We start from the raw sequence: 15,178 nt of genomic DNA, 5'->3' as shown, positions 1-15,178 counted from the left end.
CCCTCCTAGGTCAATTTTAAGAATGTTGGGATCGCTTGTTCTCATCACCATTTTACACTTGTATTGCATATACAATCTCTGGGCTGACTGTAAAGATTTTCATCTCAGTTTGGTTTCTCATTCATTAGACTTGTAGTCTTGGCTTAAGTATGGAGTAGAAATATGTAAATGCTGAAATGTCTCCAGCCTCAAACCGTTTACGGATCAGGGTGAAATCTTCTTTTTTTTTCTGTAAGATTATTGCTGCAAAGGTCCCAAATTCTTTTTCCCCCCATTGCTTTCAGGTTTAACACTAAGGATGCCCATCTTGCCCTGCCTTACTACAAGATGTCTGGCTTATCCATAACTGAAGTTTTGAAGAGAATAGACTCGGTGGTAGAGGGTGGAACACAGAAATATGAAAAAGGATTTATCTTTTACTTAAATCATTCTCTTTATGAAGATTTAAATGAAGAGTTAAGCAAAGTAAGAATAGGAACTTTCTCTTTAATCTACTGCTTATTTCCTATTCTGAGGAACTTGGGACACTTATAAAGGAAGCATTGCTTAACTTTTGAAATCTCCATATCTGTTGGCTCATGATTATTCTCCTTTGCATGTGAGAGGCACAAGGGGGACCCATCCTAGTTTTGCCGACCAAATATAAACAAGACGTAATTTCTATAAACACAAAGAGATTATCAATGATATTTCCTGTTCAGACTCTCCTCAGAAGAATGTATTGTGGTTTTTGTTGTCATGATGCATAAACGTTTTCCAGAGACAGGGCCCCAACCAAGGCTGGGGATACCAACATGCTAGGAAAGTCTTCGTTCAAACTTTTTTATGCTACCCCTATCAATGTAATGAACCGAGCCCAAGCCACATCTCCAAATGCCACCTTTAAAGGGTGCTGAAACTCCATGTCTGCTCTCCCAGCCCTTCAGAGGAATTTTGGTTGAGTTGACAGAATGTCTCTGCAGACATGCTGTCAGGTGGCGTTCCTTTGCCCCTACCGCTGTGGCTTACCAACTACAGTATGCCCCTATGTTTGAAAGCAAGTCTGTATCATTTCTGCACACCAGTAGTTTGATTTTATTTATTCATTCCAATGTATATTCAGGAGGCTAAGCTTATTTTAAATGGCTTTTATTTTAATAGGAATCGGCAGCCAAAGTGCTCCAAATATTCCATCTTGCTGAACCAAACCAGCTGCCCCATGTGCTCTGCAGTCCGTGCATGAAAAATGTATGTCCCTTGATGGCAATGGAGCTTTTGCAGAAAGTGGAACTGATTGTGCCATCAGTGGTATTGACGCTAACCAAAGCTGCCATGGCTCTAAAAATGGGAGACCTAGAGGCATATAAAAACGAGATGGACTGTTATACAGAGGTACAGAATGCTGCCCATGTAGTCACCTTCCCATTTAGTACCAGATTCTCTGTTAAACCCAACTCAGTTGGTTTGGGTTATGTCTCATGGCAGGGGGAAATCCTGCTCTTCCCCCACACGCTTAATGGTCTTTATTGGGCATCTGGGAGGAGGTGGGTTGAGGGGTATGAGTTGTTTAGCTTGTGCTCCAGGGAAGCTAGAATTCCCATTAATATACACATGGGCATATAATTAGACTATTACTTTAATATTAAATATTATTTTAATAATCACAAAACACTTTTTTTTTTAAGTGTTTCTAAATCAAAGTACAGTAAATAAATTAAATATTAGTTGGAGCATAGTAGCCTCTGCAGCCCCTGTGTCTCCCTCCTTCCCCGACTCCCCCCCGCCCCGAGGATAGGTTGCATAGTCCCACCTGACCCTTGGCTTGCACACCAAAAGTCCTTGGTGTTCGTGTGTGAAGAGCTGTGGGCAGGATGTCCATGTCATGGATGTAGAGTTCCCTGTATCCAGTCCACTGCTCTCTTCTGTTTGACTGTAGTCAAGGCACTTTGTCCTTATTGAGAGAGGAGGAGAATGTGCTTTGGTGCAGTCACAGTAGGAATCCTATTTAATGGAAGGAAATGTAGCGCAGCAGGGCTTGATATCAGTCATCGGTGGTATGGATTTACAGACACTTTGAAGGGAGGTCATTATACTCTGACTAAATCTGACCCTGATGTTGATGTTTCAGTCCAAATCCCCATGTGTGAGGTTAAAGGCCACAAACTAGTAGGGTTGGTCAGGGCACGTAAAGACGAGTATTGCAAGAGAGGAAGAGATATTGGACCTGCATCAGGCTCTTGAGTGAGCTCATCCCTTTTGCATTTTTAAATCCGGTTTAAAAATGGCTTTGGAAGGGAAGTCAGAAGTGTCTAATTTTGAGGAGAAAATAAGCCCATGGGTGCATCACAGCCTGGGGTTGATGCCAGAACCATCACTAAGTACATGCTCAGCCTTGATTTCTGAACTGCAGAGTGTGGAGGTTAGGATATGTTAGAAAATCAGCTACAGTGTTGTTCAGCACCACCTGCTGTCTCTTCCGCAGCAAAGCATGATCATCTCTTTCTAACTGGATGCAAAAGTACTGATGAAGTAATATAAATGAGGAACAAGGTAGGTCCTAGAGAATAAAGAGAGCCTCAGATGTCAGGTTGATCTATGATAATTTACATTTGCTGCATAAACAGCAGCAGCTGATGAATAAAAAGGGGCTATTACAATATATACTGCTGCAAAATCATTTTTATTATTCATGGGTAGCATTTTCAAAAGCACCTTATTGATTTGGGAGCACAAGTCCCATTGAAAGCCATTTGGGTGGGGTTTTCAAAAGCACCTAATACATTGGTTTTGGTTTACAGTCAAGTCTAGTTTTCTGTGTGTGTGTATATATAGTGAGTAAAGTTTAGACTCATGGAACTGGAAGATCCCTAAGACAGGGAGCAAGAACAAATGGAATAAAATCTTACAACATTAAGGGTAAAGTATGGAGGACCAGTGCAAACTCCTTGTGCCATATAAGGCACATGATGGGCCTGCAACCCCGGCACACCTTGGATGCCAGCCATGTATAGGGCAGCACTGTGGGCTACACATGGCTGAGATCCAAGATTCTACAGACTCAGTGGCCCAACTGCCCACGCAAGTGGTGCAGAGTATCTGAAGTCATTACTCCTGTGCATAGCTTGAAGTAGCAGCTGTGGGGAGCTGCACTACAGTACCATGGCTTGGCCTAGTGAGAAGGGATATAGTTCACTTCCCATATCCTCCCTGCATTTCACCTACATAAGCCAGACTGCTTGAGTAAGCCCTGAGTTTGGGAAGGATTGAATTCTTTGCCTAACTTGTAAATGGATGTGTCTGTAGATGAGACTGGCATATGGCTTTATTGGGGAACCAAGACTTCTGAGGCAGCAGAGAGAAGGGCAAATTGTTCCGACCGAACTTGCCGTTCATCTGAAGGAGACGTGGCCTGGGTTGCTGGTGGCTTCGATGTTGGCTTTACACGAGAACAGTAAAATTGAATTGGAAGAAGCAGACTCTTACTTCGAGGTTTGTCTGTTTGCGGGATTGTTGCATTTTTAAAATTTTGATTTAACTTCTACAAAGCCCAGGCCTGGTGTTAACAACTAGAGGTGACCAAAACAATCCGAGTGGTCCTCGAGTTACAGCAGGAAAAGCTTTATGAAAGCCCAGCGGCTTCTGTCACTAAGCTTGACAGAAATTTTAACTGGAGTAAGAAACTGGTTCTTTTTGTGAATGGTCCAGCCATTAAATTTAGCCAAAGAAATGCATTAAATTTGTCTTTATGCTCTGCATCCGTCAGTTCAACCAAGCACACATTGATCTTGGAGACTGGGATTTTCAAAGGGAGGTAGGCATCCGGTGCCTATCAAAATTTAATAGGAATTGGGTAAATAACTCCCATGGGCCCCTTCTGAAAATTGCATCCAGGATTAATACCATAGCATACAAATCTTTTTCTAAAGGGTATCAAGTCAGATGTGATGCTACATAATCTTCTATGTACATATTCAAAAACACTCTACAAATGAAGTAAATAGTCCTCTCAAACCTGAGAGAGGTGGGCCTATCCCCACATTACAGATAGAAAAACTAGAACAAGTGGCAGGTTTCAGAGTAGCAGCCGTGTTAGTCTGTATCCGCAAAAAGAAGAACAGGAGTACTTGTGGCACCTTAGAGACTAACAAATTTATTAGAGCATAAGCTTTCGTGGACTACAGCCCACTTCTTCGGATGCATAGAACAAGTGGCTTATTCCTGGCCTCAAAAGAGACCTCTGTCAGAGCAGGAATTAGAACTAAGGAGTTCCTTGCTCCACAGATCTTGACTATTCTTCATTATAAGGGGTTTCGGTCATTTTAGAGCCAAATTATCTCTATCCTCACCGCACCCCCAGGCCTTTTGTGATCTCACTTCCATCATTCTGAATTTTCATCATGAAATTAAAGATCTAACAGTGTAGTTAAGGTTAATGTAGTTGGTTTCAAGTTTAGGGGTTCAGTGTAAATGCAGTAATCAAGGTCCCCAACCTGTCTGGCCAGCATTTAAAAGCCCAAGGAAAGGTTCAATGGTGATGGGGTCCCCCTTGGTGCAGTCCTCCGAACTCCTCACAGAGCCCTATGATTAGCTCCCACTGGCAAGTGAACTGGGGGGTGCTTCCTTTAACTTAGCCCCAACTCTCTGATTAGAATGACTCTTCAAAGGGGACTTGCTTAGGTGTGGACATATTCTAGATGGTGTCAGCATTTCGGCTCTTTAAACATTTTACAATGTGACCACCGTTGATAGCAGAATAAAAACTCACAAAGGAATGTGTTTCTTGCATACCAAACCTATACATTAAGGAATCAAGAGTTTAAATATGTTGCATGCACTTCTACATTGTCCGTCACCACAGTAGCTGGCATCACATATACTAGAAATACATCAGGATTACACAAAAACAAGAACACACTCATCTATGACGAGTAGAGGGAGACTTAGTCTTGTCCATTGAAACTTTTGTACATTCAGATTTCTGTTGCTGTTATTATTATCTTACCTTAGCACCTAGGAACCCTAATCATGGACTGGGACCCCATTAGGGTAGGTACAAACACAGAACAAAGACGGTCCCCTGCCCCAAGGAGCTTACAATTTAAGACATGACACTGTTGGATATAGACAGACGAGGCAGTATAGATAAACAATGAGACAATGTAATAGTCATCTTGATTTTCATTAATATTTGAATCTTCTGTGGTGCTCAGATGCTGTGTGGGAAGAAGGAAGGTACTAACCCTCAGCTCTTAGTAGACTTCTGGGAAGCCCTCCTTGTAGCAAGCTCTGAGAAAGAAATACTCCAGGAGCTCTTATTCAAGCTTACTTCACAGTACATTTGGAGACTATCGAGGAAGCAGCTTCCTGATACCAAACCACTGAAAACAACAGAGGATCTGGTAACTATACACTGCAAATACATTTGCATGAAACAGACAGTGAGTGTAAGGGAATATTCAGTCATAAAACCATCTTGCAATGCTTTAATTCTGGACAAATTGTCCTTAAAAGTGGTGAGAATGCGAGCAGATAAACTTACGTGTTGAGTTACCAAATGCTAATTCTTGCAAAGAACTGCTGGCTTTTGATTAACAGGTCCTTAATGCTGCTGTTGTGGGGGTTTCAAATTGTCTTGTGGAAAAATGCATGCATATTTGTCAGTTCCAGTTCCTGACATCAAGGGGCACTGACATGAAACTAGATTACCTGTAGTTTGACACTGCAGTGTTTCAAGGATGAACTTGTATCAATTATCCGTGTTCTGGGTCATATAAATTACTTTAGAGTATTTGGATTTTGATCATCTGTTAATCTGGAGCTAAATGAGAGACCTAACTTCAGGAGAACTTGGCTTTACCAGCCCTTTTGGGTGGAAAATTGAACATAGTTTCAGGTGCATTATCTGAGTAATGAGCAGGGAAGGTGCCAGCTGAACTGCTCACATAGTAATTTTAACTGGCTAATAATGGAGTAACACAGGCATTGGGCGTACAATTAAAGCCTTGCATTGTTTGATTGGTGGGAGGAGAGGCTTCTAACTAACAAATGTGAAATAAATCATTGGACCGCATTAGGTTTCAAGGCATACTTCATTCACCTATTCTAGTTTGAATATTTACCCAAGATAGAAATAATAGCTACTTTTCTAAAATGGCATCCTTTATTCAGAGATTTCCTTCACTGGAATGGGTTTCATATGTGACCATATTGATTTGAAATATTTTTTCTAGATAAACTCCTGTAATCATTATGGGTTAATTTTCCCTTGGGTGACCTTCATAATGTCATCGGGACGTACATGTGATAAGTATCCTGAAGATCTTTCAAAACTACAGGTATGATGCTCTTATATCTTCACTCTCTACAACTTAGGCCTCTACTCCTGTGAACACCTAAGCATATCCTTACCTTTAAACATTGGAGTTGACCCATCAAAGTTATGTGTGCAAAAGGGTTTGCAGAAATGGGGCCTTGTGAATGTCTCTATTTTTCTTTTACCGTTTGTGTATTTTTCTTAATTTGTGTAAAACTGGATTTCAGTGCTTCAGTCATGCAACCATTTAAATTGTTTTCTTAGTTAATGGGTGTTAGGTTACGTGTGAATAGAAATTAATATTTGGAGCAACTGGACTTTCTTCAAACTCTGTAGAGAGAGCTGCCAGAACGGGCAGTAGAAGCTTCTTTGGGAGTCAAAAGAAAGAAGGTATATCTCCATATTTTCTTCTCATAGAACTGGAAGGGACCCTGAAAGGTCATTGAGTTCAGCCCCCTGCCTTCACTAGCAGGACCAATTACTGATTTTGCCCCAGATCCCTAAGTGGCCCCCTCAAGGATTGGTTTAGCAGGCCAATGCGCAAACCACTGAGGTATCCCTCCCTCAAAGAGTGAAGGAGTGGAAGTGGGTGGAGAGGATGGAATTTTTAGTTTATTTTGTCTACATGACGGGTCCTGGACATGTGCTGGTGTCTGGAAATTCCCCTCCTCGGTGGTGAGGAGACTTGAGCTTAATCCTGAGAGATCCTGAGTGGAGCTAGTCCGAAATTCTCCAACGGAGCATTTTTCCAATGGAGAATGCCCTTTAGTCAAAATCAAAACGTTCTGAGATGGTTTGACGTCTGATGGAAAGCAGCCAGGCTTCTATTGGAAATGTGTGAGGCTTCCTACTAGCTTGCCATCCTGGCCCCTCAGCAGCTTGTTAGGTGGGCTGAGGGGAGCCAAGAGCGTGGTAGCAGCTAGCTCGCAGCTTCACATCAGCCTGGGGTCCCAGGATTTCAGGGTCCCGGGCAGTCAGCCAGGCAGACTGCCTGTGAGGCAGGGACCCCAGGGCTTTCACAGAGAATTTTAAAATTTTTGGTTTTCATTCCAGATTGGAACAAAACTAAATTGTGAAATCTCAAAATCCTTTGCAAAATGAAATTACCTGTCTTTGTATAGCTCTTGCCTGAGCGCTAACATGCCCTTAGTTGTTGCATGCTGTTTCATGACTTTCAAGTTGTCCCTTTGGCTAATCCATGAACCAGCCAAGACAGGGTGTTCAGGGGTGGGATATTGCACATGTCCTGCCATGCTGTACAGAGTTAAGGTGAATTAGTGGCTGGAATGGGAGGAGGTGTTGGATGTTGCAAAAAGGATAAACATAGCATGAAATGCATCTTTCTTGATGGTGAGGGGGGTTACCACCAACACACAATAGATATTTTTAAGAGGGTGTGATGATTTGGGGCTATCTCTGTACAACTTATGAATTCTGATTGATATTGTGAAACTGTATTATGAAAATCTGCTGTGTCATGAGTGCTGTATGTATGTTGGGTCCACCATTGCTGACGGGGCCTGCACCAGGCAGATACAATAAGAAGATACTTAGGACTTAACTCTATTTAGGTGCAAACATCTGGGACAGTGGGTGAGCTGTGTCCTTAGAAAACCAGTTTAGTTTAGTTTACTCCGGAAAGGAGCAGGGAAGGTGGGAATAATGGAAAGTTTCCAGGAGAAGAACAAAACAAGTCAGGTGACCAGGAAGGTGTTAAATAAACACATAGGAAGAAGACCACATGAGCCAGGAGAGAGCAAGATCACATAAGATCCATGAGAGAGAGAGAGACCAGCTAGCATGCAACAGCCTGCGTGAGGAGGGATTCCCTACCTGCCTGCCTTCCTGGATCCAGATGATTCCCCAAGGGCTCAAAATGAAGAGTAAGCTAGAAAGTGAGGGACATTTCAGTTTCAGATGTTTGTTGTTTTGAGCTGTACTCTCCTGTGCTTTACATTATTAAATATAAAAGAACATATGGGTGCTAGAATGTGTAAAGTCTATGCATTGACTGCTTCGCTACTACTGTGGCCCCTGAGAGAGTTAAAATGTAAACCAGAAGCGTCACATCTTTGGGTGGAATTCGGGGGGAGGGGTGTGTTGGGTCTGTGCAGGCCTAGGGCAGGTAGGTCAAGGAGTCCCATTTCCAAGAGATGGTAACTGAAGGTCAGTGCCTACGAAATGTGCCAGAGAGGCCAAATGAGGAACCAGTGCTGCTGCCTGCTGAGGTTCTAGGAGCTTGAAACATCGTGGGGATCCAGAGCAGCAAAGGTTTGTATTCCCCCTCAGAGCAGTCCTAATGGGTAGCTGCCGGGAGGGGGGGGGCGGGTGCTCGCTAGGATCTGTGACAGAGGACCACATAATAAATTGAGTAATATCTCAGCTGCAGGGGGAAAACTGTAGTTTTAAATCAAGGGGGATGGGGTGAACTGTCAATACCAAGGCTGTGTACTTTCTTGTAGAGCCATGGCAGCTCAGATGACTGAGTACAGGAACTACACCAGGTTTAGTGGAGGCCTTGTTTACAATGATCAAACAATCCAGCATAAATTCTTAGGTGATTCTGATTCTTAGGGTGGGCAGAATTTGGTTCACATTGGGTCTAAATGAAGTAAGACTGTTTAAACCTCTTGCTAAACAGCCCAGTATGTTGCTGATGAATATAGATATGATGTAAAGCTGTTAAAACAATACTTCTGTCAGTCAAACTAAACTATGATAGAGGAATGGTGCAAATGATGGGAGAGGAAATGATCAAAGAATTATGTAAATAATGGTCATGTATACTTATATTCTACTCAGTATTTTTAGCCTAATTGTTTAACCAAGCAATATCAGAAAGACAAAACTATTTCTTTTTAAATTAATTTTGTTCGCATGTGAGCATTTTGTCTGTTTTGACATCCAAACGGCAAGTTTTCCTCTTGTCCTCAGTCTCTTTTATGTGGTCCATCAGTCGACATAGCTTCAGTTCTGCCTTTCTTGGAGCCATTATCAGAAGACAGTAATGCTGGTCTCAGTGTCCATGTTCTTTGCACTACGGGGGTAGGAGAGTATGAGAAATCCATTGACAAGCTCCTAGAGAAGTGTCCTGAAGCACTCCTACCATATGCCCAGCATGAGCTGAAAGATGAAAATCGGGTGAGCTTTTAAAATGCGAATCTAGTAATTTATTGTAGTCTTTCTTTCTCTTTCTTTTCAGTAGTTGTTAGCTGTGCATAGGAGAATTTGTACTACACTGCAGAGATAATCAAATGGCACAGATTTCTATTAAAGTTGAAACTCCCATCCTTAACTCACTCTGAGCCTGAAACTGCTTGCATTGAATTTTATGGCCAAATTCCCATTGACTTTAATGGGAACAGGGTTGGACCTTTTTTGCCTAAGTGTTCTAGCACCAAAGGCCATAAATACCTGTTGCTTAGACACTTGCAGTGCACAAGTTTAATGCGACAAGATAGGAGTTTCATCCTTACCCTTAAAAAGCAACAGAGAGTCCTGTGGCACCTTTAAGACTAACAGATGTATCAGAGCATAAGCTTTCATGGATGAATACCCACTTCGTCAGACCCATGCGTCTGACGAAGTGGGTATTCACCCACGAAAGCTTATGCTCTAATACATCTGTTAGTCTTAAAGGTGCCACAGGACTCTCTGTTGCTTTTTACAGATCCAGACTAACATGGCTACCCCTCTGATCCTTACCCTTAAAATTCATAGATTTCATTGACTGGGTTCAAGTCACATTCATATAAATGTCCAATTTTTGCTTTTGTGTTTTTAAGATGGTAGTTTTTACTGCAGATGCTCCTGGTCAAAGTTACTTATACTTAGAAATATGGATTATATATGGTATTTTAGTATAGACTCTCTTTCTGAAAAACTCTTTGGGCTGAGGTTTTCCAGATTAGTTTCATCCTGAAGGTGTGATATTTTATTTTATTTTATTTTATTTTATATTAAGGTTGTGGAAAAAATGTTCAGATGGCTGAGTTACTTGCAAGCAGAGAGGGGAATAATACACTGATATGCTGTAAACAGAGAAAGCTGAGTATTTTTTGGCTTACAAGTAACTCAGAAGTAGCTGAACTTTTTCATGTGAAACTTGCCACAATAAAAAGAGAAAAAATCATTATTAATGTCTCAAAATGCCATGATTAAATATGTTCCCTGCTCCCTAATAACATATGAACTGTATTTTCATTGCCTGATATTGCACCACTGATGAGCAGGAACTTGAGTCTATTCGTGCTTCCTTCCCCCGTGGCCTATAATATTTGAGGAAGAACTTGATCTCTCCAATTCTGGTCAAGGCTCTAGCAGTACTGCTATGGTTTTTCCCCACTCCTTACCAATTAACTGCTAACATAAGAATAACCATACTGGGTAAGATCAATGGTCCATCTAACCCAGTATACTGTCTTCTAACAGTGGCTGGTGCCAGATGCTTCAGAGGGAACAGAAGAGGGCAATTATCGAGTGATCCAGCCCCTGTTGTCCAGTCTCAGGTTCTAGCACAGAGGTTTGGGGACACCCAGAGCATAGGGTTGTATCCCTGACCATCTTGGCTAACAGCCATTGATGTGACTATCCTCCCTTAGCTTGTCTATTCTTTTTTTAACCCAGTTATATTTTTTGGCCTTCACAACATCATCCCCTGTCAATGAGTTCCACAGATTGACTGACTGTGTTGTATGAGGAAGTACTTCCTTATGTTTGTATTAAATCTGTTGCCTATTAATTTCATTGGGTGACCCATGGTTCTTGTCTTATGTGAAAGGGTAAATACTTCCTTATTCACTTTCTCTACACCATTCATGATTTTATAGACCTCTATCATATCCCTCCTTAGTCGTCTTTTCTAAGCTAAGCCATCCCAGTCTTTTTAATATCTCCTCATATGGAAGTTGTTCTGTACTCCTAGTCATTTTTGTTGCCCCTCTTGGTACTTTCCCCAATTCTAATATATCCTTTTTTTGAGATGGGATAACCAGAACTGCAAGCAGTATTCAAGGTGTGGGCGTAGCATGGATTTATATAGTGGCATTGAAATTTTCTGTCTTATTATCTGTCCCTTTCCTAATGCTTCCTAACATTCTGTTAGCTTTAACTACCACTGCACAATGATCAGATGTTTTCAGAGAACTATCCACAATGACTCCAAGATCTTTCTTGAGTTATAACAACTAATTGAGACCATCATTTTGTACATATAGTGGGTTACGTTTTCCAATGTGCATTACTTTGTACTTATCAACACTGAATTTCATCTGCCATTTTGTTGCCCAGACCCCAGTTTTGTGAGATCCCTTTGTGACTCTTCACAGACAGCTTTTGGACTTCACTATCTTGAGTAATTTTGTATCATCTGCAAACTTTGCCACTTTGCTGTTTACCCCCGTTTCTAGATCATTTATGAATATGTTGAACAGCACTTGTCCCAGTACAGATCCTTGGGGGAGTCTGCTATTTGCCTCCCTTCACTCTGAAAAATGTTCAGTTAATAGTGGACATAACTTCTGCTGAATATATCAGCAAAGGGGGAGACACTCCAGTAAGTGGAAATGCTGGAACCCCAGTCAGTACAGCTGGGGCTCGTGTGTGCTCCCTTTGGCCCTTGATCAAGAAGTGGAACAGAGAAAACCAATATCTGGGGTAATTGTAGCCTTGCAATACTGCAGGCAAAGACTAATGGGAGAAGAGAAAGAGACCACACAGAGTTTGAAGAGAGATGGATAGTGTTTTCTTTCCTCCCCTCAGTCTTTATAAACACAAAATGAATAGCTTTTTGTGTTATTAAAATTTAAATGGTGTATTCATGCAACATTAAGATTATTGGAGGTGGAAGGGGTATATCAAGAAACATAAGAGCATAAAGTTCTCATAGAACACTTTTTTACCCACACTGCATCGGGCTATAATGAGAGACTTAACTTATTTGTTAAATCCGTAACCATAATAATGCATTAACCTTTTTTTTCCCCCTGCGCTAATTATGTGGGTTTGTAGTCTGTCTGAACCACATGCACAGCCTGTCAGAAACAGGCACAGCCTTATCTTCAGTGGCACTAGGGGGTGCTATCATCACTCTAATTTGCTGAGTTAAAAAGGATCACACTGAAGTCTGAAAACATTGCATTTCAAAGCACTGTGCAGACTAATTAATTACTAGGCCCATCTCAACTTACACCACTTTTTTTTTTTTTTTGTACCATCTTTGATGTTAGTTCAAAGTACTTATTAAAAATTTGTGTTCACAACCTACTATTCATAGTCACCACTAACTTATTTTTCTTCTGTGGGTTTATTTTTGGATGAATTAGGCCCTATGGTGGAACAAACTGCTTCCTGAACTTTGTAAACGAACCAGATATGTTGGAGATGACTACTCCATTCTCATCTCATCGCTGAAAGGTAAAGAACTTGATTTACAACTAAATTCCATATGTGAAAGCCTTTGTACTGCATCTAAAGTATTTGAAAGCTGTTTCCTCTAGAAACTGCTGTGACATGGCATTTTACCATCATTCAGTTTGGGGAGGAAGGTCTTTCTCTACTCATAATGTAACTCCGCAGAGACAACAGAGTAGTACTGTGAAATGTGCAGTAAGCATTTACACACATCCAAAATTGTTGCATACATCCTTATTTTTTTAATTAATTATTAGGGCTGTCGATTAATCGCAGTTAACTCACGCGATTAACTAAAAAAATTAATTGAAATTAATCATGATTAATCGCAGTTTTAATCACACTGTTAAACAATAGAATACCAATTGAAATTTATTAAATATTTTTGATGTTTTTCTACATTTTCATATATATTGTATTCTGTGTTGTAATTGAAATCAGTGTATATTATTTTTTTATTACAAATATTTGCACTGTAAAAATGATAAACAAAAGAAATAGTATTTTTCAATTAATCTCATACAAGCACTGTAGTGCAAACTCTTTGTCATGAAAGTGCGGCTTACAAATGTAGATTTTTTTTTTTGTTTGTTTGTTTTTTTTTGTTACATAACTGCAGTCAAAACCAGAACAATGTAAAACTTCAGAGCCTACAAGTCCACTCAGTCCTACTTCTTGTTCAGCCAACTGCTCAGACAAACAAGTTTGTTTACATTTACAGGAGATAATATTGCCGCCTTCTTATTTAAAATGTCATCAGAAAGTGAGAACAGGCATTTGCATGGCATTTTTGTAACTGGCATTGCAAAGTATTTATGTGCCAGATGTGCTAAAGATTCGTGTGCCCCTTCATGCTTCGGCCACCATTCCAGAGGACATGCTTCCATGCTGATGATGCTTATTTTAAAAAAAAATGCATTAATTAAATTTGTGACTGAACTCCTTGGGGGAGAATTTTATGTCTCTGCTCTGTTTTACCCGCATTCTGCCATATATTTCATCTTATAGCAGTCTCGGATGATGACATGTTGTTCATTTTAAGAACACTTTCACTGCAGATTTGACAAAACGCAAATGTGAGATTTCTAAAGATAGCTACGGCACTCAACCCAAGGTTTAGGAATCTGAAGTGCCTTCCAAAATCTGAGGGTGACGGGGTGTGGAGCATGCTTTCAGAAGTCTTAAAAGAGCAACACTCCGATGCAGAAACTACAGAGCCCAAACCACCAAAAAAGAAAATCAACCTTCTGTTGGTGGCATCTGACTCAGATAATGAAAATGAACATGCATTAGTCCGTACTGCTTTGGATTGTTATCGAGCAGAACCCATCATCAGCATGGACACATGTCCCCTGGAATGGTGGTTGAAGAATGAAGGGTCATATGAATCTTAAGCGCATCTGGCACGTAAATACCTTGTGATGCCAGCTACAACAGTGCCATGAGAACACCTGTTCTCACTTTCAGGTGACGTAGACAAGAAGCAGGCAGCATTATCTCCTGCAAATGTAAACAAACTTGTTTGTCTGAGCAATTGGCTGACTGAGTAGATTCGTAGAATCTAAAGTTTTACATTGTTTTTTTTAATGCAATTATTTTTTTATACATAATTCTACATTGATAAGTTCAACTTTCATGATAAAGAGATTGCACTACAGTACTTGTATTAGGCGAATTGAAAAATACTATTTTGTTTTTTTTTTACAGTGCAAATATTTGTAATAAAAAATGAGTATAAAGTGAAAATCTAGAAAACACCCAAAAATATTTAAATGAATGGTATTCTATTATTGTTACAGTGCAATTAATTGCGATTAATTTTTTTAATCATGTGATTAATCATGATTAATTTTTCAAATCATTTGACAGCCTACTAATTATGCATGACAGGAATCAAAGATTTTTCCAGATATAAATACGGGTAAAGACATCACAGAACTATCCGTTGAAAGTAATGTGCAATTACTCATTTCTGTAGCCAAGACAGGTGAAAGGAATGCCTGGGGAAATAACTGCCTGGCTTGTATTGAGAACTGTACTGGTGTGCAGTGATTCTAACCACAATAAGGACTCTCTCTCTTCATAGCTGGACTCTTGGCTGAGGGAAGCCATGTTGTGTTGCTTGTGGTCACTGGGATTACACAGAAGGAAGCAGTCAAGTATTTGTTCTGGGGGATTTGGATCCTTAGCCAAAGGAAGTGACTCTCTGACTCTTTGATTTTCCTCTTCCTGAGACTGGAACTTTTTTCCCCTCTTCCTCTGGAAACTTGGCTGAAGGGGCAGTGACCAACCATGGCAGCTGCCATGGTCCCCTTACTCATTGTTATGGAGGAAATAAATAATAGACTAGTGGTTTGACTCTTTTATAGCCAATTCAGAATGCTGAATAAAATTAGTCATATTTTTCCATGACAAGACCTTTACAACACCTGCACAATGTGTGAATAGAGGAGTGTCACTACTGGGTTTCCATAA

The 15,178-nt window shown here is 40.6% G+C and overlaps 1 protein-coding gene across 2 annotated transcripts in view; it reads left to right on the top strand.

Annotated features, from left to right (window-relative positions):
• The window catches only part of HPS3 (HPS3 biogenesis of lysosomal organelles complex 2 subunit 1), a 38,346-nt gene that overhangs the window by 20,729 nt on the left and 2,439 nt on the right, over positions 1–15,178 (top strand). Inside the window, exons 10-17 of one of the 2 annotated variants that reach the window (XM_042853658.2) lie at positions 285–465; positions 1,141–1,371; positions 3,283–3,468; positions 5,190–5,378; positions 6,210–6,314; positions 9,227–9,433; positions 12,616–12,706; positions 14,790–15,030. In XM_042853658.2, the coding sequence (XP_042709592.2) occupies positions 285–465; positions 1,141–1,371; positions 3,283–3,468; positions 5,190–5,378; positions 6,210–6,314; positions 9,227–9,433; positions 12,616–12,706; positions 14,790–14,905 (1,306 nt within the window). In that variant the 3' untranslated portion in view covers positions 14,906–15,030. Of the gene's footprint in view, positions 1–284; positions 466–1,140; positions 1,372–3,282; positions 3,469–5,189; positions 5,379–6,209; positions 6,315–9,226; positions 9,434–12,615; positions 12,707–14,789; positions 15,031–15,178 lie in introns of those variants that run through there. The other variant, XM_008176744.4, reaches the window with a different exon arrangement.

Source organism: Chrysemys picta, chromosome 9 (genome assembly GCF_011386835.1).
Source record: "Chrysemys picta bellii isolate R12L10 chromosome 9, ASM1138683v2, whole genome shotgun sequence".
NCBI classification, from domain to species: Eukaryota; Metazoa; Chordata; order Testudines; family Emydidae; genus Chrysemys; species Chrysemys picta.
The sequence above is the reverse complement of the archived record's forward strand: the minus strand, read 5'-3'. Positions and strand labels throughout refer to the sequence as shown.